General features: G+C 52.7%; 2 protein-coding genes, 1 long non-coding RNA gene and 1 pseudogene across 9 annotated transcripts; 2 read left to right on the forward strand and 2 right to left on the reverse strand.

Moving 5' to 3' along the window:
- The first annotated feature begins 582 nt into the window (after positions 1-582).
- NOTCH4 (notch receptor 4) lies at positions 583-22,059 on the forward strand. 6 transcript variants are annotated; one of them, XM_039882926.1, is made up of 30 exons: positions 583-788; positions 1,577-1,658; positions 1,827-2,119; positions 3,704-4,051; positions 4,150-4,272; positions 4,387-4,623; positions 4,740-4,895; positions 5,429-5,623; positions 7,082-7,195; positions 8,244-8,357; positions 8,466-8,588; positions 9,378-9,537; positions 10,138-10,283; positions 10,573-10,725; positions 10,941-11,058; positions 11,279-11,366; positions 11,740-11,893; positions 12,715-12,899; positions 14,410-14,662; positions 14,915-15,027; positions 15,859-16,382; positions 16,963-17,346; positions 17,435-17,610; positions 18,138-18,357; positions 18,537-18,612; positions 18,705-18,843; positions 19,373-19,668; positions 19,901-20,048; positions 20,403-20,647; positions 20,836-22,059. In XM_039882926.1, the coding sequence occupies exons 1-30, from the start codon at positions 731-733 to the stop codon at positions 21,562-21,564; spliced, it is 6,150 nt and encodes a 2,049-aa protein (XP_039738860.1). In that variant the 5' UTR covers positions 583-730; the 3' UTR covers positions 21,565-22,059. The 6 variants fall into 6 exon arrangements, with proteins under 6 accessions (XP_039738860.1, XP_039738865.1, XP_039738863.1 ...); XM_039882931.1 differs by having other exon boundaries at positions 20,550-20,647; XM_039882929.1 differs by having other exon boundaries at positions 18,537-18,600.
- On the reverse strand, positions 5,180-5,298 carry LOC120618970 (uncharacterized; annotated as a pseudogene).
- On the reverse strand, positions 15,390-21,215 carry LOC120618886 (uncharacterized). Its single transcript, XR_005657323.1, has 2 exons — positions 21,077-21,215; positions 15,390-18,400 (listed from the first exon to the last, which is right to left on the reverse strand). It is a non-coding gene; the product is annotated as an uncharacterized LOC120618886 (long non-coding RNA).
- GPSM3 (G protein signaling modulator 3) lies at positions 20,438-25,763 on the forward strand. 2 transcript variants are annotated; one of them, XM_039882949.1, is made up of 5 exons: positions 20,438-20,519; positions 24,014-24,058; positions 24,262-24,361; positions 24,572-24,771; positions 25,018-25,763. In XM_039882949.1, the coding sequence occupies exons 2-5, from the start codon at positions 24,017-24,019 to the stop codon at positions 25,153-25,155; spliced, it is 480 nt and encodes a 159-aa protein (XP_039738883.1). In that variant the 5' UTR covers positions 20,438-20,519; positions 24,014-24,016; the 3' UTR covers positions 25,156-25,763. The 2 variants fall into 2 exon arrangements, with proteins under 2 accessions (XP_039738883.1, XP_039738882.1); XM_039882948.1 differs by lacking the exon at positions 20,438-20,519 and adding an exon at positions 22,195-23,789.
- Positions 25,764-26,134: the final 371 nt, after the last annotated feature.

Consider the following 26,134-nt stretch of genomic DNA (forward strand, 5'->3'; position numbering starts at 1 on the left):
TAGACTGCAAAGTTTAGTGTAGATGTTCATTTATCACTGATGACAATCTTATACACACCCTCCAAAGGCAGGCCAAGATCTTCTCCGAAACCAGCCCAGCCTCTTGCCTATTCCCCAAAAGAAGAAAAGTCCCCAGCAGGGGCCAAGGTAAGGCCTAGAAGTCCCCTGGGTTCCCTCTGCAAAGGGTAGTGGTTTCAACTAATGGAAAGTTGCAGATTCTCTGAGAAGCATCTGTACTTACTTCACAAAACAAGTATCCTCTCCTGAGAGAAGAATAGGAGGTTCCCATCACCCTACACCTCTGTTTCCAGGTCCTGACCCTCCCGGGGCACTGTTGGCCACCCTGTAATTCTCATCTCTAGAAAGGAGATGAGAATCAACAGAAGGGCTGGGACAGTCCTCAGAGACCCCCACCAGCCCAGTTCTCCCCTTCTATCACCTGCCCATCAGCTACACTGTCCTACTCCCCCCACAACCCCAGGGGTTGTCAGGGACAAAAGGCCCCTCCCCCCTCCTGTTCTCCTCCTTCCCCTCACCCCGCCCCATCATTAGGGGTGTCCAGGACATTGTGTGACTCAGGAAACAGCTCAGACGTGAGACTCGCAGCAGGTCGAGGAGGAGGAAGAAGGGGCTGTCGGAGCAGAGGAGGTGGCTCCCGCCTTAGTGAGGGCTCAGAGGGTCCCAGCCTGAAGAGGCAGAGGGGATCTGGGCTTGGGGTCAGGACTCTGGAATGCAGCCCTCTTCATTGTTGCTGCTGCTGCTGTGTCAGTCGGTCATGAAGACCAAAGGTGAGGCACATGGTGGAAGAGGTGAGAGGACCTGTCTTCCTTAGGAGAATGTCTCGTGGGTTGGGGGCAGAGGGCTGAGCCCCATACTTTGTGGTGACACTGGATGGAGGAGAGTCTCACCCCCTAAATGGGGGTAGCCTGCAGGGAGAGACAATTCTGACTTTGCTGCTGGATCTGCACAGACCAAGGCTGTGGGCCTGGTGCCAGGTGGTGACTGTTGGGGGATGGGTGAGAGAGTCCCCACCCCCAGGGAGAACCCAGTTGGCCTTGGAGCTGGGGGACGGCGGACTCTTGAAATCATGTTTAGGAGGGGAAGAGGAACAGACTGATCACCTGCTACAGAAAGAGATAAGAGGGGAGCAGGGGATGGAGACATGGAAAGGTCAAGGGCCCACCAAGTCCCTTTCCCAGTCAGCTGTCCCCACCCCCCTGATGGCTCAATGCTGGGCCCTTCTGGGAGGAAATCCCTTCACTGTCTCAGCCATTCACCTCCCAGGAGTCCACTCAACCCCCCTCCTGATCCCTGTTGTCTTGCTTCCGAGGGATGGAGCCTGTGGCTGGACCCGGGAGGCCAGAGAAAAAAAAACAGGAAAAGGTGGGGTGGGGATTAGTAAGAGGCCTAGGATCTAGGGGGTTGGGGCAAGCACCACGTGGGGACTAGGAACAGGGTTGAGAAGGCTAATAGTGGTTTAGGGGCTGCTGCAGGCAGATCCCTCTGGATCACATGGAGGAGGACAAGTGGAGCGCAATGCTTCCTGCTCCCATCTCATCTTTGTCTCCATCCCTAGGGCTGCCGTGTGGGAGTTTCTCAGAACCCTGTGCCAATGGAGGCATCTGCCTGAGCCTATCTCAAGGCCTAGGCACCTGCCAGTGAGTGTGCCTGTGGGAATGGGAGGCAGGAAAGCGGGAGGGAGAGCAGGGGAGGAGAAAGGGAGCACGTGAAGGAGATGAAAGGAAACAAATGAAGGTAAAGGAGGGGGATGGGAGAGAAGGAGAATAGGAGCCAGTGATGTGAGTTTTCCTCTCCTCCCTGCCCAGGTGTGCCCCTGGCTTCCTGGGTGAGACATGCCAGTTTCCTGACCCCTGCCATGATACCCAGCTCTGCCAAAATGGGGGCAGCTGCCAAGCCCTGCTTCCCACCCTCCCAGGTTCCCCCAGCCCTCCCTCTCCCCTGACCCCCAGCTTCTTCTGCACCTGCCCCTCTGGCTTCACTGGTGAGAGGTGCCAGGCCCAGCTCAAGGACCCCTGTTCTTCCTTCTGTTCCAAAATGGGCCACTGTTACATCCAGTCCTCAGGACGTCCACAGTGCTCCTGCTTGCCTGGATGGACAGGTGAGCACTGATGGGGACAGGGAGGAGGGGACAGGCAGGAGCAGTAGGCTAGGCTGTGTAGTAAAAAAGATAACTGAGCCCTGTGAGGACAGAGGCCATGAGAATCAACAAGCCGATTCTTGGGGACCCATTTACCCAAGATTGATATTCACCAGCACGGTTGTACTAATTGTTAAAATGTTGAAATATTTCCGAACCAGTTTGTAAGTAGCTACTACCATACCCCCATTAGTGTACCACCCTGACCCCTTTCCCAACCCCCTTAACCTCCCCTCAACCCAGTAGCTAGAGAGTCAATGCCTGGCATAGCAGGGAACCTCCACATTCTGAGCACCTAAGTGGCCTCTATCTGACTGGTGGTGACTGCACGTCACTTGGAAAGACCCCAGTGGGGAGAGGTGTGATGCGGGTGGGAGAGATCTGAGCAGGGAGCAGAATGGATGCCCGGCCCAGGAGGAGCGGTGCAGCCCTGGGGCGAGAGAGCAGGACATGTGATGGGTGGAGTGTGCTACCCCGAAGAAGTGGTCAGGGTGCATGGACAGAGCTGTGAGGCCCTGGAGAGGAAAGCCCCACGGGACCAGACCAGGATAGAGGGGCTGGACCAGAAAGCAAAGGCTGTGTGGGTAAGAAAGTTTGTGCTATGTGGGCGCCTCTGTGAGGGGCAGGCTAGAATCAAGGCTTCTCAAATTTGACTAGGCAGAGCAATCACCTGGAAAGCCTTAAAAATCCAATGTCCCCATCCCAGAGAGTCTGACTTAATGAGTCTAGGTGGGCCCAGAGCATGGAGATTTTTAAGCTGCCCAGGTAATTCTGAGGAAACCAGGCCTTAGACTGGGTGTGAGTCACCAGCATGTGTGACAAGGTGACTGGCCATTGGCAACTTGCCAGGCTGTGCTTCCGAGTCAGGCTCTGAGGGCAGCCCTCTCCCCAGGGCCAATGCCAGCTCTGCCACTGATTAGACTTGTGACCTAGGAGCAGATATTTAAGTTCTCTTGTCCTTGGTTGTCAGCTATGTCCACACTTCACATGGCTTTGAGAAGAGGAAAGGGGCTGGTGCCAGTACCTGGTACACGACATGAACATGGTGAATGGTGGCTGCTGCCACTGCTGCCATGCCCACTGGTGCACACAGCTGTGAAGGAATCTCCTTATCACTGTCCAGATCATTATACCCACCTAAACATTAAGAAAGCAGGATGAGAGAGGCCAGACAACTGCCCAAGGGCACACAACCAGATGTGGAGCAGCAAAGTGCTAAGTCTCCTACCTTCAGAGGAAGGATGCTTTCCACCTCCCCATCAAGTCACCACTGAAGGGACCCTGTGTCCCAGACCTTCCTAGGCAGGGCTGATTTGCAGTATTCCCATCAACAGCTACATGTCCTCTATTCAGTTTAGAAAATATGGTCGCTCCAGATATAACCCTCCCAAGAAATGGCAAAACTGAGGCAGGACAAAAAGGGCTTGAGAGGAGAGGGAAGGAAATATGAAAATTAGAGAGAGGATGCAGAGTGACAGCTGGATTATCTCAGAAGGGCTGAAATGTGTGCAGTACTAGAAACGGCCCCTTTGTCCTCTGCCTCAGGTGAGCAGTGCCAGCTTCGGGACTTCTGTTCAGCCAACCCCTGCATGAATGGAGGGGTATGTCTAGCCACCTACCCCCAGATCCAGTGCCGCTGCCCACCTGGCTTCGAGGGCCATGCCTGTGAACACGATGTCAACGAGTGTTTCTTAGACCCAGGACCCTGCCCCGAGGGCACCTCCTGCCATAACACCTTGGGGTCCTTCCAGTGTCTCTGTCCCGCTGGGCGGGAAGGTCCACACTGTGAGCTTTGGCCAGGACCTTGCCCGCCAATGGGCTGTCCCAATGGGGGTACCTGCCAGCTGGTTCCAGGGAGAGATTTCACCTTCCACCTCTGCCTCTGCCCCCCAGGTGTGTCCTCACAGGGATTTTCTGCAGCCCCTCTCTCTGGGCAGGGAGGTTGTCTCCTTTGGGTCCCCCTCCCTCAGTTGATCCCATGACCTTGTCAGGTTTCACAGGCCCAGGCTGTGAGGTGAACTCAGATGACTGCATCGGGCACCAGTGCCAGAACGGGGGTACTTGCCAGGATGGGCTGGTCTCCTACACCTGCCTCTGCCCAGAGGCCTGGACAGGTAAGTCATCGAAGCCAAGTTCATGGCACCAATGGCCGCAAAGTTCAGCCCCTGGCCTCCTTTCCTCTCAGGGTCCCCACCTCTATCCCTGGTCCCCTGCTCACTCTCCTGCAGGTTGGGATTGCTCTGAAGATGTGGATGAATGTGAGACCCGGAGTCCCCCTCGCTGCAGAAACGGGGGTACCTGCCAGAACTCGGCTGGCAGCTTCCATTGTGTTTGTGTTAGTGGCTGGGGAGGCACAGGCTGTGAGGAGAACCTCGATGACTGTGTTGCTGCCACCTGTGCCCCAGGATCCACCTGCATTGACCGTGTGGGCTCCTTCTCCTGCCTCTGCCCACCTGGCCGCACAGGTGTGGGGGAGAGGGTACAGGGAGGTGGGAGGTGGAGATGGTGTGTAAGAAAAGCAGGAGAGCAGCTAGGCTTGAAGTCAAGGAGCACTGAGAGCCTCACCCACCCTGACCTGCAGGCCTTCTGTGTCACATGGAGGACAGGTGTCTAAGTCAGCCATGCCACGGGGAAGCCCAGTGCAGCACCAACCCCCTGACAGGAGCCACACTCTGCTTGTGTCAGCCTGGCTACTCAGGGCCCACCTGCCACCAGGACCTTGACGAGTGTCAGATGGGTAAGGCACTCCCACATTATATCCTCTCTCAGTCCCCACACAGCCTCTGCACTGAAGACAGGCAAATCGTTTTCCAAATTAAAAATATAAACAACCCTCTCCCCTGAATCTGTCCAGATTTAGCATCTCTTCCCTACATGGTCATTTCACCAATGCTCAGCCTTCCAGGCCCCATTTAGTCCTGCTCCACCCTTTTTAGGTGAGGCAACCCATGGTTGACCTCACAGATTGCAATGACCTTGTCAGTTTACAATCTCTTATTTTTTTTATTTTTTATTTTTTTACGCCTACAGCACCTGGTCTTCCTAGGTGGTCTCCCATCCAAGTACTAACCAGGCCCGACCCTGCTTAGCTTCCAAGATCAGCCGGGATCGGGCTTGTTCGGGGTGGCATGGCTGTAGACAGTCCTGCTCCAACTTAAAAACACAAGCCCTTTCACCAGTTTGGTTCTATCTGCTACAAACAGGCCCCCATGGCCTTCCTGGCAGTCTGGCTTCCTTGCCCTGTGGACTCTGGCTCTTCTCTCCTCCCAGCCCAGCGAGGCTCCAGTCCTTGTGAACATGGCGGCTCCTGCCTCAACACCCCCGGCTCCTTTGACTGCCTCTGTCCCCCTGGCTACACGGGCTCCCGCTGCGAGGCTGATCACGATGAATGCCTGTCCCAGCCCTGCCACCCAGGCAGCACCTGCCTGGACCTGCTGGCCACCTTCCACTGCCTCTGCCCACCAGGTACCAGCTGGATGGGGGCCTTGGGTAGAAGAGTCAAGGGACTAATTCTGAATCCACATGGCATGGCCCCTCCAAGGCATAGGTAGCCTCAGGCCAGTCAGGGCAGTTACCAAAAAATGCTTCTCTTCCTCTCCCCTACCCCAGATGAAAATTCTGGGAAATCCATGGTCTCTGGGAAAAGGGCTGCCACAGATGATAGTGAGGTTATGCCCTGCTCAACTCTGAAGGTGTGGGGGAAGCATTCATTTCATAGTCATTGTAGAGTATACAACCTGGTCCACTGTACAAAAAGGAGAGCAGAAGAGCAGTTAATAAACTCTTTAAGCTGCAGTCTCTGCTCACGCCAACTCAAAATGCTCCTCCTAATCACAGAAATTCTCCTCTGCAGAGATTGAGAATAAAGCTTTCATAAAGCTTTGGAGTCCCAAAGAGCCTGTGTGCTTGAATTTGATACAATAGGAAAGGAATGCTACAAAGTTGCACCCACCTCCAAACTAGGTTGAAGGGGTAAAAGTCTCCCTACAGAGACAGTGACAGAGCCAATATCAGGGAGTGGAATGAAACCAGAAAAATAAAAGTTTGTTTTGTGCCAGGTACCACCTGAGCAGCTTATTATACCCGCTGCATTATCTAATCTTCACAATAACCATATGAGGTCAGAATTGTGATTACATCCATTTGATAAATGAAGAAACTGAACGCAGAAAGGTTAAATGACCTGTCCAAGGTCACCCAGCTTATAAGTGACAGAGTCAGGATTCAAACCCAGGGCTTTAATAGTGTTAACCACTACATATACTGCCTTCCTAAACTGAGCAGCTTCCAAGGAAAAATACTGAGCAAACTGTTCGATAATCCAGGGGACAAGACTGTAGACATCAAGGAGCTTCAGAGGCAGGTTTCCCAGGCAAGAAGAGGGAGGCAGCTGTGGTCCGGAGGCTGATCCAGCTTCAGTTCAGGGTGAGATAGTGGAGACCAAGATGAACCAGAAAAAAAAAAACAGGACAAATAAAGGAGCAACACAGCTTCCCAAATGCCTCCTTTGGGGATCCCTGGTCCCCTTGGCACAGATGACTGCCCCGGTAGAACAAGAGTGAATCACCTCCAAGCAGATGCCCACTTGTTTCCTTTGTCCCGTTGGGACCTCCAAGCTGATCGGCCCAACCTCCATGCACAGAGGAATGACCCCAAAACACACTTTACACCCTCCCATAAGTCCCGGCAGGTACCCTGCTCCTTGAGCTTCCTCACCTGCACAGGGCAGAGCTACACAGCAGAGCAGCAAGGCCTCATGGTTCATCTCTCCAACCCAAATGCAGACAGGCTGTCTGATGTGAGCTCACAGCAGGTGGGAGCAGGGCTGGCTCTAGAAGCCCGGCCTCCTTGAGCAGAAGGGGTAAGCAGCCAAGGCAAGTGGAAGGGGTGAAAACCTTGCCTCTCACAACTCCATGTCCTCAGGCTTAGAAGGGCAGCTCTGTGAGGTGGAGACAGATGAGTGTGCCTCGGCTCCTTGCCTGAATCAGGCTGGCTGTCAAGACCAGCGCAACGGCTTCCTGTGCATCTGCATGCCCGGTGAGTGCAGATTCCACTCCAGACTCCTCGGCCTCCAATCCTCTGAGCTTCCACAGTTCAGGACCAAGGCCTCTTGAAGCTCTCTCTAGCCTACCAAAAAGTCCCATTTCTCCAACTTCTCTGCTCCCCAAACTCTCTTCTGTTACATCTCTCAAATCTTCCCTTGCTTACCTGCCTACCCTCATCTCTGTCCTGCCAAATCACCCCCAAGCCCTCCTTCCCAGACCTCCCTCAGAGTCTTCTGCATGTCAGGGTTCCAGGCTGATCCTGGCACTGCTCACCACAGATGCAGCGAGAGCTGCTTCAGGTCTCCTCCAAGTGCACTGGACATCCCTCTGTCCCCTGATGTGACAATAACTGGTGTTTATTGAATATTTACTCCAGACCATGTACTTGGCTCTGTACTTTTCAGGCATTATCTAGTTTACTCCTTTCTATGGTACCCTGAGGTAGGTTCCATTATTAATGCTCTTTCCAGAGGAGGAAGTTAGAGCCCAGAGGGGTCGAGTAGCCTGCCCAAAGTCACACAGCTGGCAGGTGGCTGAGTCTCACCTTCCCACACCACCCTTCCGTCATCCTCACCTACCCCAGGTGTCTTCTCTGGGAAGCCTTCTAGGTCCACCTTTCCTGGCCAGGGGAAGAGCCAGGACTGGTATTTATGCTTTCGGTAAAATGCATAAAATATACTAATTTTTAGCATTAGTACATATATCCAGTTGTGCCTTATGTTTACGAACAATAAAGTTACCAAGGTATCCTGTTGCATCCTAAAACTCAAATCACTATTTGAGAAGCCCTCAAATTGGCACTTTCATTATATAATGATAAGTTTAGACAAAACCCCAAACCAAGCCATTTGATCTGTAGCAATGTTATTTCTGTATATGTAAAGAGAACGCTAAATATCAGTTTAAACTCTTAAGTTCTTGTTTAAGTCCAATAAATCACACCTATAAAGCTCAAATATTTATAACGAACTCCCTAAAAAATCTAGAGAAATAAAAGATGACCTTCACCACCTGCCCCCACCCACTCCCTGCCCCACCAGGATTCACAGGCTCCCGGTGTGAGGAGGACATCAACGAGTGCAGAAGCTCTCCCTGTGCCAATGATGGGCAGTGCCAGGACCAGCCTGGATCCTTCTATTGCGAGTGTCTCCAAGGTAAACTGGGACTCAAACACACTGGAGGTAGAGTAAGAGACAAGGGGTAGAGTAAGAGACAAGGGGCTGACTTTCATGCAGGTCCCTGACGCTCCTGCTGTGTCATAGGCTTCGAAGGCCCACGCTGTGAGGTGGAGGTGGATGAGTGTCTGAGTAGCCCATGTCCCAGTGGCGCCAGCTGCCTTGATGTCCCAGGATCCTTCTTTTGCCTCTGCCCCTCTGGCTTCACAGGTCAGGAGGAGAGCCATTGGCAAGGACTTGTGGGGATATTTGAGTCCATTCGGGGTGGGGCAGAGGTCATTGGTGGGTGTTTAAGGGTTGAGATATGAGAAAAGAATGAGAATGGAACTTCATTCACTGCAAAACCTGCACAACTATACAACCATGGGGCTGAGGGAGCGTATTATTCTAGGGCCCATATTGGGCCCAACATGTATGGTGTGATTGGGGTTTAGGAGCAGAGGACAAGTTTCTAAGGGAAGCCATTCATTTGTTTGTTTAGCAAGCATTTATTAAGTGCCAACTATGCCAAAGTTGAGTAAGAGAGTCGCTATCCTCAAGTGGCTTTAAATCTAGAGGAGAAAACCAACAAGTCTCTTATTGATTATGGCCCAGAGGTGTGATCCTAGGAGCGCAAAGGACCCACCAACCCAGACTAGAGATGAGAAGGCTTCATGAGCTGAGTCTTAATGAGTAGGAGTTTGTCAAGACAGAATGCCACAGCGTGTGTTTCAGCTGCAAATAACCACATGTGCATTCATGCAGGGAGAAGAAAAGCACGCCCCACTTCAAGAACTAGAGGACACTCAGAGCTTACGGTGCAATGGCAAAGAAACACAGCAGTTGTAGGAAGATTGTCTTGCAGAGCCCCATGTGTCATTCTGAGAAAGTTGACAGTATTCTAAGGCAATAGGGAGCCACTGAAAGACAGATTCATGAGCAGTGAACACATCATGTGTAGGAAGTGGTCGAGGACATGGAGGAACCCTGTTTTCTTTCTGACCTATTTCCCCACCCCAGGTCATCTCTGTGAGTTTCTCCTGTGTGCCCCCAACCTATGCCAGCCCAAACAAAAATGTCAGCATCAGGAAGACAAGGCCCACTGCCTCTGCCTCGATGGAAGCCCTGGCTGTACCCCCATTGAGGACAACTGCACTTGCCACCATGGGCACTGCCAGAGGTAACATCTTCCAGGCCCTGCCCCATTTGCACTAGCCTGTAGGTCCTCAGCTAAGCAGGAGAATATAGCCAGTAAGGGGCAAATCTATGGGAAATAACCAATGGAGAAGAGCAAGGAGATGGCAAAGTTTCGATGTCACAGCCAACGGGAGGGCTCAACTGGTGAGTGTTATCCAACGAGGGTCAAGTTCATAAATAATGGGGGAATCAAATGATTACAGGGTCAGAGCGAAAAGAAGAGCATTAAATCCCAGGGCCAATTCATCATTTATTAGACAAATATTTATTGAACATCTGTATGTGTGGATACTGTTCTAGGGACTGAGGGAACAGCACGGAACAAAAGAGACAAAGTGTCTGGTCTCAAGGATTTTCATTCTAATGAAGATAGACAATAAATGAATCATGGAAGGAATATATATACCTAGTTAGAGAAAATGAGCATGGGAGAGGTGAAAGGAGGGAATACCGAGAGCGAAGTCACTGAAGAAAGGGGCCAGAGCCTCAGGGCCGAAAAAGAGGTCATAGGGTCTGACCAGTGGGAAGGGGAGAGGAGAAATACACTAGAAGAGAAAAACTTCCCATTTCTCTTTATGACCAGATCTTCATGTGTATGTGACGTGGGTTGGACAGGACCAGAGTGTGAGGCGGAGCTGGGGGGTTGTGTCTCCACGCCCTGTGCCCATGGAGCGACCTGCCATCCCCAGCCTTCTGGCTACAACTGCACCTGCCCCATAGGCTATACAGGTGAGGTGCTCCCTAAACCACATACACCCTGGGCTGGCCACTTGCTAAATCAAAGGCAAGGCCAGTTGTGACGTGTGTCCAAGGGCTCTGGGTCCTAGTCTCCACCAAAGGGAAATGGGCATGGGCTGCTGAGGACATAAGTAATATGTGTGAGGTGGTGAAAAAGAAAAGAGGTTGTGTAAGGAAGCATAGGGATGGGGATGAGAAAAGGAAAGGAAGGGAAAGGGAGGAGTGAGAGGAGGGGAGAAAGGGAGGGCTTCCTTTCTCAGACCCCGCCCACTTCCCTCAGGGCCCACCTGTAGAGAGGAGGTAACAGCTTGTCACTCTGGGCCCTGTCTCAACGGTGGCTCCTGCAGCCTCAACCCTGGAGGCTACTCTTGCACCTGCCCTCCAAGCCACACCGGGCCCCACTGCCAGACCAGCACTGACCACTGTGCCTCTGGTGAGTGCCTACTATATGCCCTGGGGCTGGGCCGAGAGAGGATGGAGGACCTGGTCAGGGTGTGCTTGTGCCATATTCAAAAAAAAAAAAAAACTAGACAGTGAGCTGGTGTTCTGATGGTGTCTGGGGGGTGAGGTGGGGAGGTGATGTCCTATATGCAGTGTGACTGAGGTTACAGGCAAGAAACCCAACCCCTCACAGTCTCCTCTCTCCAGCCCCGTGCCTCAATGGGGGCACCTGTGTGAACAAGCCTGGCACCTCCTCCTGCTTCTGTGCCATGGGCTTCCAAGGCCCACGCTGTGAGGAAAGGATCTATCCCAGCTGTGCAGACAGGTAAGCAGGGTGCAAAGACCCCTGGAGGAAGGGAGGGAGCCCCTCAGCCTTCCCATCCTTCCTCTCCATCTTCTCTGGGGCTTCAGGCTGCCTCCCAACCCACAATCAATATCCTTTCACTCTGCCTTCCCTCCTGGTTTCCCATCTCCCTAGTAGTTGCCCCTCCTACCACATCATACTCCTTCTCCCTTATTTCCTGGGCCTTTTCCCTCTTCTCCAGCCCCTGTAGGAACATGGCTACCTGCCAAGATGGCCCCCAGGGTCCCCGCTGCCTCTGCCCCACTGGCTATACAGGAAGCAGCTGTCAGGTGAGGGGCGCTGAGCCAGGTGTGATAAGGAAGGAGGGGCTGGAGCTCTAGTGAGAGGGTCTCGGGTACTAAAAGGTGTGCAGCTGGGAAGTTTGGGCGAGGAATCCACATGAAGAGAGGTTTGGAAGTCTAGGAGTTGAGGTCTAGCTTGAGGTCTGTATGGAAGTGAAGGACTGAAAGGATGTCTTATCCCAGGGACTGTTCTGGGATGTGAGTATCCAAAGAAACCAGGGAGGGCTATACCTGGTCCCAGACCATTCAAGGGAGAGTTTTAGAGGTAAGGGATTTTGAGGAGCAAGGGTTGGCAGAGGACCATCTCTGAGCCTGGGAACCTGATGATCTGTCCTACCTCATGCTCCCTCCCAACCCTCAGACTCTGATGGACTTATGTGCCCCGAAGCCCTGCGCACACAATTCCCACTGCCTCCAGTCTGGGCCCTCCTTTCAGTGCCTGTGCCTCCAGGGATGGACCGGGCCTCACTGCAACATTCCACTCTCCTCCTGCCAGAAGGCCGCCCTGAGCCAAGGTACCAACCCAAGGACTACCTGGGGAGCAGATAAAGAGGAAAAGGGTGCCCTCCTCTATGCCATCCCTAAGGGCATCCACACATAACATTTGGCCAAAACAACCATCACAGTCGAAGCAACACAGACCAACTACAGTGATTGATTCTATAGCTCAACACCCAGGGCAGCCTAACAAAACTCAGCTCCTAGCACCACAACCAATGCAACTGAAGCAACAGCAACCAACGCAGTCAACAAGATTCCAGTTTAACACAACCACCAGGAACCTAACTCAGAGTGGAGTAACTCAATTCTGTCATTATCATCTCAACTAGAGGGGACCACATTTAAGCCAACTGCACTCAACACATTTCGCTGCACTCCACTCATTTGATGTTACACCAACCCCCTTATAAAAGAATAGCCCTGTGTTCAAGCGAGATTTGATATGAGAAGACCTCAGGAAAGAGACTTGTGGGGTGAGGGGTGGTTGGTGGGAGTAACAGTAAGAACATCGGAAGATGCAAAACTCAGTGGACAGACTGAAGCTATTAGTTAACCCGCATGCCCGTATATGAAGTTCCCCTTGAGTTCTTTCTTGATTGAGACTTGTTCTAAGACAAGAATACAGTCGCTTCTAATGCTCTAATAAGCCTAAGAGATATCTCCCTCCATTCTTGCAGAATAGGCAGGAGGGGGAACTTGATGTTTTAACCTCTTTAGTGTCAGGAGGTACTGACTCCTTAGGCTTCCACCTACTCTGGGAATGTTTATGGTCTCCAAGGGCCCCTGAGCAGACCCTTCCACCCCACTTAACTTTATTATTTGTCTCTCTGCCCAGGCGCAGAAGTCTCTTCTCTATGCCAGAATGGAGGCCTCTGCATTGACAGTGGCCCATCCTATTTCTGTCACTGTCCCCCTGGATTCCAAGGAAGCATGTGCCAGGACCGGGTAAACCCATGCGAGTCCAGGCCCTGCCAGCATGGGGCCACATGTGTGGCCCAGCCCAGTGGGTATCTCTGCCAGGTGAGCAGGTCTAGAAGGGGGTGGGGTGACAAGGATGGGCTGGACATGGGAAACAGTAGTCATGGGGAGCAGTGATATCCATCTCCCTTTACTTTACCCACACATCCAGCCAACCACCAAGATATGCCATTTTACCTCCTCAATAGTTCTCAACTCTGTCCTTGCCCTTTTACCCTTCATCCACTGCCTTAGTCCAGGTCTTTGTTGCATTCCACCTGGACACCTGCACCAGCCTCCTATCATCCCTGCCTCCACATTTGTCCTCCTAGGGGCTCAGCCTTTGCTCTCCTACCAGGGTGCTCTATTAAAGTGTTAAGCTGACCTGTCGCTCCCCTGCTTAAAACATTTAGGTGGGCTGCCCACCTCTTTCACAATGAAGTCCAAGGTCCTGCATGACCCAGCCTTGCTTGCCTCAGCCTCATCTCCCCCCATCCCACCCTCCTATTCTGCTTCGGCAACAGGAAACCACTGCTGGCTTCCCTACACACTCCATACTGGTTCCCTACACACTCCATACTGGCACCTCTCTTTCACTGGACAGTGCTCAGGAGCTACCTTCCCCAGGAGGATGTATTGAACTTCCCTCCAGGCTGGTTTCAGGCATCTCCTTGGTGGTTCAGGTCATTGAGCAGGAGAGGCAAACCTGGGATTTAAGTCTGAGCAACCTGATCCCTGTATTTCGTATAGAAGGCACCATGCACATCCCCTAACACCCTCCTTAACTTTTTATTATGAGCATTTTCACACATACACCAAAGCAGTGCATATGGATTAGTAGTGAACTCCTATGTACCTGTTATTCAGCTTTACTTCCTCTTTCATGAAACTCCCTCCTCCAGAAGTTTCCAAAATATCTCCCTCATCTCTGCTTCTTTCAGCCTTCTGGCCACTTCTTTGTGAATCCCTTTTCCTCCATCTGTCTGAAGCCTTCCTGCTACTCCATTCTTGCATGGTCACCTTCCCCTTGCAAGAACTCAGCACATGGCCCAGACCTCATCAATGACCCTACTCTCAGTAGCAGAATAATATGAAACAATCAGAAAAGGGTTAAGGGCATGTTATGGAGTCATAGACTTGCATTGAATCCCAGCTCAACCACCTAATAGCTGTGTGACTTGTAAAAGTCACTTAACCTTTCAAGGAATCAGCTTCCTTTTCTGTAAAGTGAGAATCAAATGAGATAATATAGAGGGTTTTTAGGAGGGTTTTATAAGGTTATGTATATAAATCATGCATTCGATGCTAGCTGTCTCTCTCCTGCAGTTGTCTGAGAACTTCATGGAAGCAGGGATGAGTTCTAGTTTTCTTTGTATTCCTAGTGCCTAAAAGGGTGCCTGGCACAAAGTAGGTGTTCAATAAATGCTTACAGATTAATAAAGCATAACAGAGCCTGGCAGGGGAGGTTTTACCAAAAATGGAGCTATGTTTAGTGGTAGAGTGTCCTAGAAATTGTCTCCTATAGTGCTGGCATGGGCTTACTGGTTTCCTGTCTGACCCTTTTTGCCTGCAGTGTGCTCCAGGCTACAATGGACAGAACTGTTCAGAGGAATCCGATGCTTGTCAATCCCAGCCCTGTCACAACCATGGAACTTGCACCCACAAACCTGGAGGTTTCCACTGCATCTGCCCTCCAGGCTTTGTGGGACTGCGCTGTGAGGGGGACGTGGATGAGTGTCTGGACCAGCCCTGCCACCCCACAGGAACTGCAGCCTGCCACTCTCTAGCCAATGCCTTCTACTGCCAGTGTCTGCCTGGACATACAGGTGAGGCCTGGGATTGGACACAGGCATCTCTGTGGAACACCTGAGCTGACTGTGGAAACCCAGACAATCCCCTTCCACAAAAGGCAGCCTAGTCATCTTGTCCAGACCCCTGCCTCCATGCCACAACCCAAAGAATATGCCGCAGGATCCCTTTTGCCTATGCGGCTAATGCTGAGCTGACTCCCAGGAATGAGCTAGAAAGGAGGCAGTGACTAAAGCAGTGTGTGACATCTAATCCCACCCTCACCACAGGCCAGTGGTGTGAAATGGAGATAGAGCCCTGCCAGAGCCAGCCCTGCTCCCATGGAGGGTCTTGTGAAGCCACAGCAGGACCATCCCCAGGTTTTATCTGCCATTGCCCTCCGGTGAGTGACCTGAAAAGTTGCCTTCTCTGTTGCCCCCAACACTAACACAAGATGCTAATGCGGGGATCCTAGAGGGAAGCCTTGGGAGCACTGGAGTGGGAATTATTAGAGAAAGCCATTCTATGTTCACAGTGGTGAGTGGCTCTCAGAAGCAGACAGCAGGGTGGGGAGTGGGAGGCAGGATCAGCATGAATGGAATTTTCAGAAATCATGGGCATTGCCTAAGGGAAGGTCCCCAAGGTCAAGCTGGGTGACCTTGAATAAGTTCTTATTAGTTCTTTGCATTGAGTGTATGTGTATGGACCTCAGATGCATGAAATTGTGTTAATCTTAAACTTTGGTTCCTGAAACACTAACGTAACTGGTTTGTGCGTGGCTTTATTTTATTATTCTTACAATATAACACCCATGAATCCAATCTGAAAATTACAATATTAATGATAACTTACACTTACTTATGTCGTCCTCTATCCTATTCCCTTCCCGAAGAAGTATATAATTCTATCTCCATGGATTAAGATAGTATTAGTTCAATTACTATTACTCTATTAACTGTTTAGTCTTCCAGGACTTGCGTCGTGATGCCACAGTTCATCGGGGCTGTGTACACAGCTGTATTTCATCCATTTTCACCATACTGTAATGTCGATCATAATGTGAAAAAAAACACGAGACATGACTTCAACATCTGTAAAATGAACTTAATGCTCTGAGGCATCTTCCAGATATAATACTCTGGGACCTTCTGAGTTATCTTAACCAAGGAGTTTGCTTGAGGGGAAGTGGGAAGAATAATACAAGGTCCTTCCACAACTTCTCTCCTTTCTGCAGGGTTTTGAAGGACCCACCTGCAGCCACAGAGTTCCCTCCTGCGGCCTCCATCACTGCCACCACGGTGGCCTGTGTCTGCCCTCCCCCAAGTCTGGCTTTCCACCTCGCTGTGCCTGCCTCAATGGCTACAGAGGCCCTGACTGCCTGACCCCACCCACTTCTCAAGGCTGTGGCCCTCCTTCTCCATGCCTACACAATGGCAGCTGCTCAGAGACCTCTAAGCTGGGGGGCCGAGGCTTTCGATGCTCCTGCCCTCCCAGCTCCTTAGGTCCCCGGTGTCAGAGCCCCAGAGCAAAGGGATGTGAGGGCAGAGGTGGAGATGGGGCCTGTGACACAGGATGCAGTGGACCAGAAGGAAACTGGGATGGGGGAGACTGCTCCTTGGGCATCCTGGACCCCTGGAAGGGCTGCCCCTCTCACTCCCGCTGCTGGCTTCTCTTCCGAGATGGGCAGTGCCACCCACAATGTGACTCTGAAGAATGTTTGTTTGACGGCTATGACTGTGAGACTTCTCCAACCTGCACGTGAGCCTGAACCCCTGACTTGGAGGGGTGGGGCAGGGTGAGGGCAGGAGGAAAGACACAGATGCATCTGAGTTACAGTGTGACCACTGCCTCAAGCTCCAAGGAGTTTCCATCCCAATAACCATTGCCAAGTAGGGGCAGAAGACCCTAGGCTCCAACCCAGGGGGATGGGGCAGCACCAATATTTAATGGAGGACCAAGAAAGAAGGCATTGTCTCTGCCTGGGGTCCTGAGAATTGTGGGAGCTCTGGCTTCAAGCCTTTCTAGGTCTTGCTGCCATGGAGTATCTCCCTTGGCAACCAGCACTCATGAGGGAAAAGTGCTTCGGGGTCTCCTTTAGGGAGACAGGAGACCTCGGGAGGGTAGGGAAAAGGGACAGTCTTAGGAAACCCGAGTATCAGTAGATAGATATCAGGGTGTCTAAACTACCTACCATCCAGGGCCTAAGCGCACTACTCCAGAGCTGCCCCTACTTAGCAACCAGTTCCCTAGAAGCTATGGAACATCAGGAATCCTCTCTGGGATAAAGGGAGTCAGGTTTCTTTGGGAGTCCTGAGTCCCTGCTCTCCTCACCCTACAGTCCAGCCTATGACCAGTTCTGCCGTGATCACTTCCACAATGGGCACTGCGAGAAAGGCTGCAACACTCCAGAATGTGGCTGGGATGGGGGCGACTGCAGGCCCGAAGATGGGGATTCAGAGTGGGGGCCCTCCCTGGCCCTACTGGTGGTGCTGAGCCCCCCTGCCCTGGACCAGCAGCTGCTTGCCCTGGCCCGGGTGCTGTCCTTGACTCTAAGGGTGGGTCTCTGGGTGAGGAAGGATAGTGATGGCAGGGACATGGTATACCCCTATCCTGGGGCCGAGGCTGAAGAGGAGCTAGGAGGAACCCCAAACCCTTCTCATCGGGAGAGGGCAGCCCCTCAAACACAGCCTGTGGGCAAGGAGACAGACTCCCTCAGCACAGGGTAAGAACACTCGGTGGACGAGCATGCAATTTTTTTAACAGGCAGAGGGAAGGGAGCCAGGGACCACTCTGAGGTGCCTCCCCCACAGGTTTGTGGTGGTAATGGGTGTGGATTTGTCCCGCTGTGGCCCTGACCACCCTGCATCTCGCTGTCCCTGGGACCCTGGGCTCCTGCTCCGCTTCCTTGCCGGAATGGCTGCAGTGGAGGCCCTGGAACCCCTTCTGCCGGGACCCCTGCTGGCTGCCCACCCTCGCACAGGCACCGGTAGGTGACCCTATCATTTCTCCTGTCTTTGATCCCAAGCCAGCTTTCATGCCAGTCCCTACAAAGAGCATTTGGGTCCTAGCAATTCTGTTGGACCCAAATGCTCTTTGTAGGGACTTACCCATGTTAACCTCTCTAACTGGATCTCCTCATGGCCCATTTGCTCTGAAATCTTCTTCCTTATTTCTCTAAGTATTTTATCCTAACCTCTATCATAGACTTCTATCATCTTCTCTACCAGACCAATCATTGGACTAGATAGAGCATCCAATCATCCCTGTATCAAACAGTTCAAAGTATATGAAAGAATTAGAACTTATATTGTGCTATCTGCCAGGCCATGCTCTAAGTGCTTCACTGTATTAACTCCTTTAATCCTAACGACCCCATTGAGGCAGGTGCTATTGTTATTCCCACTGCACAACTGAGGAAACTGAGGCTAACAGGTTATTGCACTTGCCCAAAAGTATCACAGTAGTACCCAGCCTCACCTGGAATGGCTTCTTTTTTACTGTCTCTCCCACCAGCAGCCCCTGCCAACCAGCTCCCCTGGCCTGTACTGTGCTCGCCAGTGGCTGGGGTGCTTCTCCTGGCCCTCGGGGCTCTTCTCGTCCTCCAGCTCATCCGGCGGCGGCGACGAGAGCATGGGGCCCTCTGGCTGCCCCCTGGGTTCACTAGAAAGCCTCAGACTCAGCCAGCTTCCCGCCCACGCCGGCCCCCGCTGGGAGAGGACAGCATCGGCCTCAAGTGAGTGTGAGGAGGAAACAGGACTCAGGGAGGGAACTCTTTCCTGTGGAGATATTTACGATCAGAAGCACAAGAGATACTATTGCAGAAGTTGAAGACAGAGGAAGGGGAGAAGGGTAGGAAGGCTGCTAGAAACCTTGTGGACCCTGAAGTTCCTCTACCCACTCACTCTCTTTCAGGGCACTGAAATCAGAGGCTGAAGTTGAAGATGGAGTTACGTGCTCGGGCCCTGAAGAAGGAGAGGTGGGTGGCCAGGTAAAGCACTGGGGCAGGAATGGTCCTGAAATGATGGAGGGCTTGAGGGGACAAGTCAACCTTCCTTCACTGGTCGTTTTTCTGATTCCAAGGCTGAAGAAATGGCTTCACCCGCCAAGTGCCAGCTCTTGCTTCTGAGTGGTGACTGTCAGGAGCTCCCCCAGGCAGCCATGCTGACTCCTCCCCAGGAATTTGAGATAGATGTCCCTGACGTAGACGCCCGTGGACCTGGTACATGAGCCAACCCAGACCAAGAAGATGAAACCTCCCTTTGACCCTTTAGAATCAGAAAATCCTTTGATATAAGACCTGGAGAAGTATGTTAGAATTAATTAATTAGAACAGTGATTCTCAAAGTGTGGCCCCTGGACAGAAGAATTAACATCACCAGGGAAATTATTAGAAATACGAGTTCTCGGGCTCCATTCCAGAGCTACGGATTCAAAAATCCAAGCTATTGGGAAATCTGTTTTAACAAGCCCTCTTGGTGAGTCTGATCCAGACTCAAGTTTGAGAACCACTGCCCTGGAATGATAGAGAATTACCATTCTTGTACTGGTTCCTTGTACAGATGAGGAAACGGAATCCCAGAGAAAAACAGAAAAGTCACTTGACTACAGCCACACAAAATCAAGAGCCAGAGCTGGGATCCTGACACCTCAGACTGTGATTCTCCCTGAGCCTCCATGTTCTCCCTCCCCCAGCCCCAGTTATGTCCTTTTGATTGACTTGTCTCTAATTCCTTCTCTCCCACTCACAGATGGGGTGACACCTCTGATGTCAGCAGTCTGCTGTGGGGGAGTAGGATCTGGGACCTTCCAGGCAGCATGGCTGGAAAGCCCTGAACCCTGGGAACCTCTGTTAGGTGGAGGGGCTTGTCCCCAAGCTCACACTGTGGGCACTGGGGAGACCCCCCTGCACCTGGCTGCCAGATTCTCCCGGCCAACTGCTGCCCGTCGCCTCCTTGAGGCTGGAGCCAACCCCAACCAGCCAGACCAAGCAGGGCGTACTCCCCTTCACACTGCTGTGGCTGCTGATGCTCGAGAGGTCTGCCAGGTCAGTGCGCACTGGAGTCGCTTAACAGAACAGGGAGCAAACTTGCAAGTAAAGCTGGGCAAAAGCATCCTCTAGGGTTTGCCAAAGAGGAAGGTGATGTGAGATTGGGGACCTGAAAGGGAAACAAGAATAGGTGGCTGAATATGTGTTGGGAAACGGTTAACAGTGGTCGGGGCCTGAACTAGCAGCCCAGGACATGCCAGGGGTCACTGGCCCTCTCTGGATCCCCCAGCTCCTACTCCGCAGCAGACAGACCGCAGTGGATGCACGGACAGAGGATGGGACCACAGCGCTGATGCTGGCCTCCAGGCTGGCGGTGGAAGACCTGGTTGAAGAACTGATTGCAGCCAAAGCAGATGTGGGGGCCAGAGATAAACGGGGTATGGATCTGGAGAAGCTGATGTGCCATAGAGGAGAAGTTCAGCAGACAGGATATGAGAAAAAATGCAAAAAGAGGCGGGGAGGGGCAGCAGAAGAGCAACTGCAGGCTGGGAGATTCCCTCCCCTCCCGCCTTGCTGTAAATCTTTAGTATGGAGCACGTGTCTTCCTCTATCATCCTCATCAACACATACTGCCGTAGCGCACTGCAAACTAGGATGGCTAGGATGACGGACGAGTATCTGAGAAGGGGGGGCGGGGGGGGGTCTCCTGGTCCCACTGACCCCAGAACAATGCCCTATTGTCCCTCCTCGCACTGGTGACGTCAACAAGGGGTAACGCTTCCTGCCAGCAGGCGGTCACCCGGGCAACGCTTCCGCCTTTGAGGGACCCGGCGAGCCCGAGGATCCCTTCTCCCAAGAGCAGGAGCCGCGGGAAACAGGAACGCAGGAGTCTGGCCCTCAGCCTCAGGGTAATAATAACCTCCCACATCGTTCCCCAGGAAAAACCGCGCTGCATTGGGCCGCCGCCGTGAACAACGCCCGGGCCGCCAGCTCCCTTCTCCAGGCCGGAGCCGATAAAGACGCCCAGGACGGCAGGGTTAGACCTGGTAGAGGGAATCCCCACAAAGAAAAAAAAAAAAGCGGTGCCAAAGAAGTGAAAAGCGCAGGAACCCCGCCAAAGCCTGGAGGGGGAGAGCCAGTAGTCAAGTAGGTGGAGTCACAAAAGGCCAGTCCTGTGGGCATGGCCTCCCCTGACGTCGCCCCTGGCGGTTTCCTCCCGCGCAGGAGCAGACGCCACTGTTTCTGGCGGCCCGAGAAGGGGCAGTGGAGGTGGCTCAGCTGCTGCTGAGACTAGGGGCAGCCCGAGAGCTGCGGGACCAGGCAGGACTAACGCCGGGGGACATCGCACGCCAGCGGAACCACTGGGATCTGCTGACGCTACTAGAAGGAGCGAGGCCGCCGGAGACATGTCACAAAGACGCGACGGGTGCTTTCGCGCGTGCGCGGACCGCGTCGGGCAGCGTACCGTCGCGCAGGGGCGTGGCTCTGCAGCGCTGCCGGACGTTGTCAGCAGGAGCAGTCTCTCGTGGAGGCGGGGCAGATCTACAAACCCGGACTTCGTCGGTTGACTTAACCGCGCATGGGGATGTGGCCTATTCGCAGTGCCGGATCCTATCAAAAGGAGCAGGAGGCGGCCCGCCCCGCCACGGCCGGAGGTTTTCTGCAGGCATGCGCGGGCCTCGGCCCAACCCTGCAATAATACAAGGAAGATCCGGGGTCGCGACCGGTAGTGGGGGTGTGTCCTTAGCTGACGAGTGGCCCTGCGATTGGGTGGCCCTGGGAGCCTGCAGTCCCGCCTCCAACACGCGGATCTCACCTCTTTACCTTACTCCGTCTCCCGAGCGGGGTTCCCCTCAAGTTGCCTGGGATTCGCCGCCAGCCCACCGTGTAATACCCTTAAGTGCAGGAGGTGAGGGTCAAAAACAGAAAGCTAATGGCAGGGACGAATTGTAAAACTGAGCACCCATTAAATGACAGGCGTCTGGAAGTTCTCCAGATTTTAAAGTTTTCGAGCCCCAAAAGTAGGAGGTCGTGAGTATAGTGTCCTTTCCAAAATGAGTGTATACACACTACCGTCATCGACTTCCACATTGAGAACTTGCAGCCCTAGAAAGGGTTTAGGGTGCTGAGATGAAGCAAACCAAAACTACAGACAGGATGTAAGATGTTCTTTCTTGTGCAGTATATGGTTCCCAAAGGGAGCCTTTATATCACCCATTACATCATCCCCACTACCCACAAACAGCTGACAAATATTTATTGGGCACCTACCATGTGCCAGGCATTGTAGGGGGCGGGGAGCGCCAAGGACCACTCCAGCTGATGACTCCTTGCATTCTCACCACCCCAAACCAACCACTGCAGGGATGAAGCGCAACTCTTCTAGCCACTGCTATCTCTAAGAACCCCAAATTTATCACCAGATAATAAAGCTGATTTAAAATGTTACCTTTTGAAGCGGTTGGAAAGTGCAATGGAAAAAAATATGGGCGGGACTGCATAGTGTTTTCAGAATTTTGTGCCCCAAATTCAACATGTGGATGGAAGCTTTGAGTACAGTTTAAGAGCAAGAATAAGTAGATTTGGGTGTCCTGTGTTAATTTAGTGTATCACCTTAAAGATTATTAGCCCATTAGCCTTTGTCCTTTCAAGGGCATTTAGTTATAACCACTTAAGAAAGAGATTCCCAAGATCTCAAGTAGAGGAAGATGGAGAGCACATCTCAAACTTTATCTACCTTTCAGCAACGTGGCTACACCACATGGTGACTGGCCTGAGACATGGAGTCATGAGGCATTTTAAAACCTAATCAAGCATACCTCATTTTATTACACTTTGTTGTGATTCACTGAAGGTTCAGATGATGGTTAGCATTTCTTAGCAATAAACTATTTTTTAATTAAGATACATTTTTAAGATAATGCTATTGAACATTTAACAGAGTACAGTACAGTTATAAACATAACTTACATGCACTGGGAAACCAAAACATCTGTGTGACTCACTTTACTGTGATATTCACTTTATTGCAGTGGTCTGAAACCAAATTCACAATATTTCTGAGGTATGCTTTGTAATATTGTGATTTTATTGAGCATTCACTATGTGCCAAGTGCCTAATCACATTTAATCCTCACGTCAACTATTAGGTAGGTCTACACTACATTTTACTCTTTTCAGAAATGGGCACGGAGATTTTATTTGGCCAAGATTGCAAGGCATTAATACAGTCCCCAATCTTTTTGGCACCAGGGACCAATGTTTCTATGAGAATACAACACCTGATGATCTGAGGTGAAACTGAGGCAGTGATGCTAGCACTGGGGAGCAACTGCAAATATAAATGAAGCTTCACTCCCTCACCCACCGCTCACCTCCTGCTGTTAGGCCCAGTTCCCAATAGGCCACAGACCAATACCGGTCTGTGGCCTGCGGGTTGGGAACCCCTGCATTAAGTGACAGAACCAGATCTCTTCATCACATTGCATGTTCAAAGACACTCAGCAGTAACCTCCCTACTATGACAGATTACCATTTAGAGGTCCCATATGTCTATTTGTCCTGCTTCCACCTTGTTACCAGTCAGCCTGATCAGCACAGATGAAAGACCAAGCCAGTGAGGTGGTCCTCTCCTTTTGCTGTCTCTATATCCCTCATTCATGAAGAGAGGAAATTTTCCCCTGCCCCTTGTCTCTCATATTTGGTGCATATCTTGTCCCGGGAATAGACTAAGCACCCAGAGGGCAGGGATAACTATTCAACCTATTTATCAAAAACCGTGTGTTGGACCCAGTGCTAGTAGTATGTGTATGTTTGAGGGCCTGACATCCCTGGATCTGAGTCCTCTGCTTCCCACTGGAACCATGCCCCTTCCAGTCCCAATAAGTCTGAGGGAAGCTGGGAAGCAGGAGAGGGCCAAATACTACCTCAGGGTGCATCTTAGGGAGAGAAGGGACCTGGGGGTAGTGGGGTTCTGAGGAGTAAAACCACTTCCTGTGTAGCTAGTTCCTGCGTTGACAGCTGAAGGGGAGGAGGGGACGGAAGGACTAGAGCAGGGGTCGAGGGTCTACTGAGGCGCTGGAGATGAGAAGACCAAGAGTCCTTCCCCACCTTGAAACTCCTCCCCTACTACTGGAGGAGATTTTGCCAGTCTTTACTCCCCTGGGAGAGAGACAGAGGTCAAACAAGCAGTTTGGGTGGGAAAAGAGAACTGGAGGAAGTTGACAGGGATGGGCGGGGCCCGTGGGGGGGCTGACCAGGAACCCAGCTTCCTGCTTAGTACCCAGACATCCAGCCCCCGGCTCACCCCCACCCCTTCCAGCCCCCACTCCCCTCAGGAACTCAGGGTTCAGCCCTCCTCCAAATCCCAGCTACCCCTCCTCCATCAGTTTCTCCCCTCCAGGGGATGGAGGCTGAGAGATCCCAGGAAGAAGAGGACGGTGAGCAGGTGAGCTGGGCACCCGGTGGTGGAGGCTGACACAGGGAGGGAGGGAGGTAAGAAGACCTGAGGCAGAGATCAAGTGACATGCACTCAGGAAACTTGGAAGGGCTTGGGCACACTGAGGCAGGAACAGACAGAGAGGAAATGGGCCGCTGGCCTAGCCCCCTGCCTAACCTGCCCCTGCTTGACTGAAATGATCTCGGCATCAGGGCCCCCATCAGGATGAGCGTGGCTGGCCTCCTGTGAACACCACCACTAGGCCTTGGCGATCTGCTCCTCCATCCCCTCCTCCAGGGACCCGCCACACAGGTACCCCCACCCACCCAGGAGCCTCTGACCAAGGGTGCCCCAATTCCTCTCCCATCCCATTATCAGATCCACTCCATCATAGGCTCTCCACCTCCCCCGCTGCCCCCTTACCTCTGACTATCAGTCCTAATCACCCCACCCTGTCCATCCCTATCCCAGAGCCTCCACTCCACTCTCACAACTCTCTGAGCCCTGCTCCTCCTCTCCCAGCCCTGGGGCCCCGCTCGGCCTCCCTGCTCTCCCTGCAGACTGAGCTCCTTCTGGACTTGGTGGCTGAGGCCCAGTCCCGCCGCCTAGAGGAGCAGAGAGCCACTTTCCATGCCCCCCAGAATCCCCCAGGCCTAACCAGAGCCCCACCCCGGCCTCTTGAGGACAGAGAACAGCTCTACAGCACCATCCTCAGTCACCAGGTAAGATCCCACCCTCTCACCCCTCACCACCACCACCAGGAGACAAGGCCCAGGCTTCCTTGTCTTTTGGCCCTGTTTTCTTTGGGACCCAACCTCCTTTTCCCAGGTTATCTGCCCCCTCCCCTAGTTCTCTAGTTCCCCCATCCCCATCATAGGTGTCCTGTATGACCCTCACACCAGCCCTGGCTCCTTTCAAGGCCTGCTCCTCTTAGAACCTCGCCAACACCCTCCCCTCCATTCCTCCAGTGCCAGCGGATGGAAGCCCAGCGGTCAGAGCCTCCCCTACCCCCAGGGGGGCAGGAGCTCCTGGAGTTGCTGCTGAGAGTTCAGGGTGGGGGACGAATGGAAGAACAAAGGTCTCGGCCCCCCACACACACCTGCTGAGACTTGAGCCCCCCACCAGCCCCTCCACACTTCTGAGGCTCATAGCTGGGCAGCCCACTGTATGCCCTCAATCCTGCTTGGCAGGGGCACCAGAGACTGGAAGACCTAGATGAAATCTCAATATTCATTGCCCTCGTCACCTTCCCTGGGAAATGGAGGGGGTGAAAGTGCTCAAACCCTGGGAATCAAAGGTATGATGGTCATTTAAGTTTCTCCTGGAGTACATGGAGGCATAAGGCAGTGAGAGGATTCCAGCCACCAAGGGACACCCCATCTCTACTCTGATCTCAGGGAGTGACTTGGAGTCTTGGTCCCAAGCTGTAGGGACACCCCTAGTTGTTGAGCCACTAGGCAAGATCTGAGGGCTTAGGCCTCCATCTCCCGAGAAAAAGCAGATCTCAGAAGGTTATGACTTGATAGTTCCCCCCTCCTTCCCAGTAAAAAGAAAAGGAAGGTGGGCACAGCAGAGATAAAGAGGATTCTCCCACCACCAGCACCTCTCGGCCCCTACAGGCTGTGAACAGACACTTAGCCATGCCCACCCTCCCTCTCCACTGCTGCTCCGAGTCTGATGTTTTGGTTGTATGAATAAATGTAATTCCCCTCTGGACTGAAGACTGGTGTCTGGGGCTACCGGGATGGAGGGTAGGACAGTGAGGCCAGAGGCTGCCTCTCTCCCCAGCCTGGCGCGAGGCCAGCTCCCCTCCCAGGCTGGTTAATTACAGGCTGATTAAGCAGCGGCTGGAGACCTCCTTAATTACCCCCTCCCGCCCCCTCTCCTGGTTTTAATTAAGTAGAACAGGGAGGGGAGTCATTAGGACAAGAAATATGAACTGAGCTGTCTGTGAACCCAGGCATGCCAGCGACCAGAGTCCACGGCTCCTTGATCCCTGATTCAGAACCCTGGTGGCAGGCCCCCTGCCCCACGCCCCCAACATGCCCTCCACCCAAGTCGCAGAAGTCCAGCCCCAGGGCCTCC

The sequence above is a fragment of the Pteropus medius genome, unplaced genomic scaffold, assembly GCF_902729225.1.
Source record: "Pteropus medius unplaced genomic scaffold, Ma_sr-lr_union100, whole genome shotgun sequence".
Lineage (NCBI taxonomy): Eukaryota > Metazoa > Chordata > Mammalia > Chiroptera > Pteropodidae > Pteropus > Pteropus medius.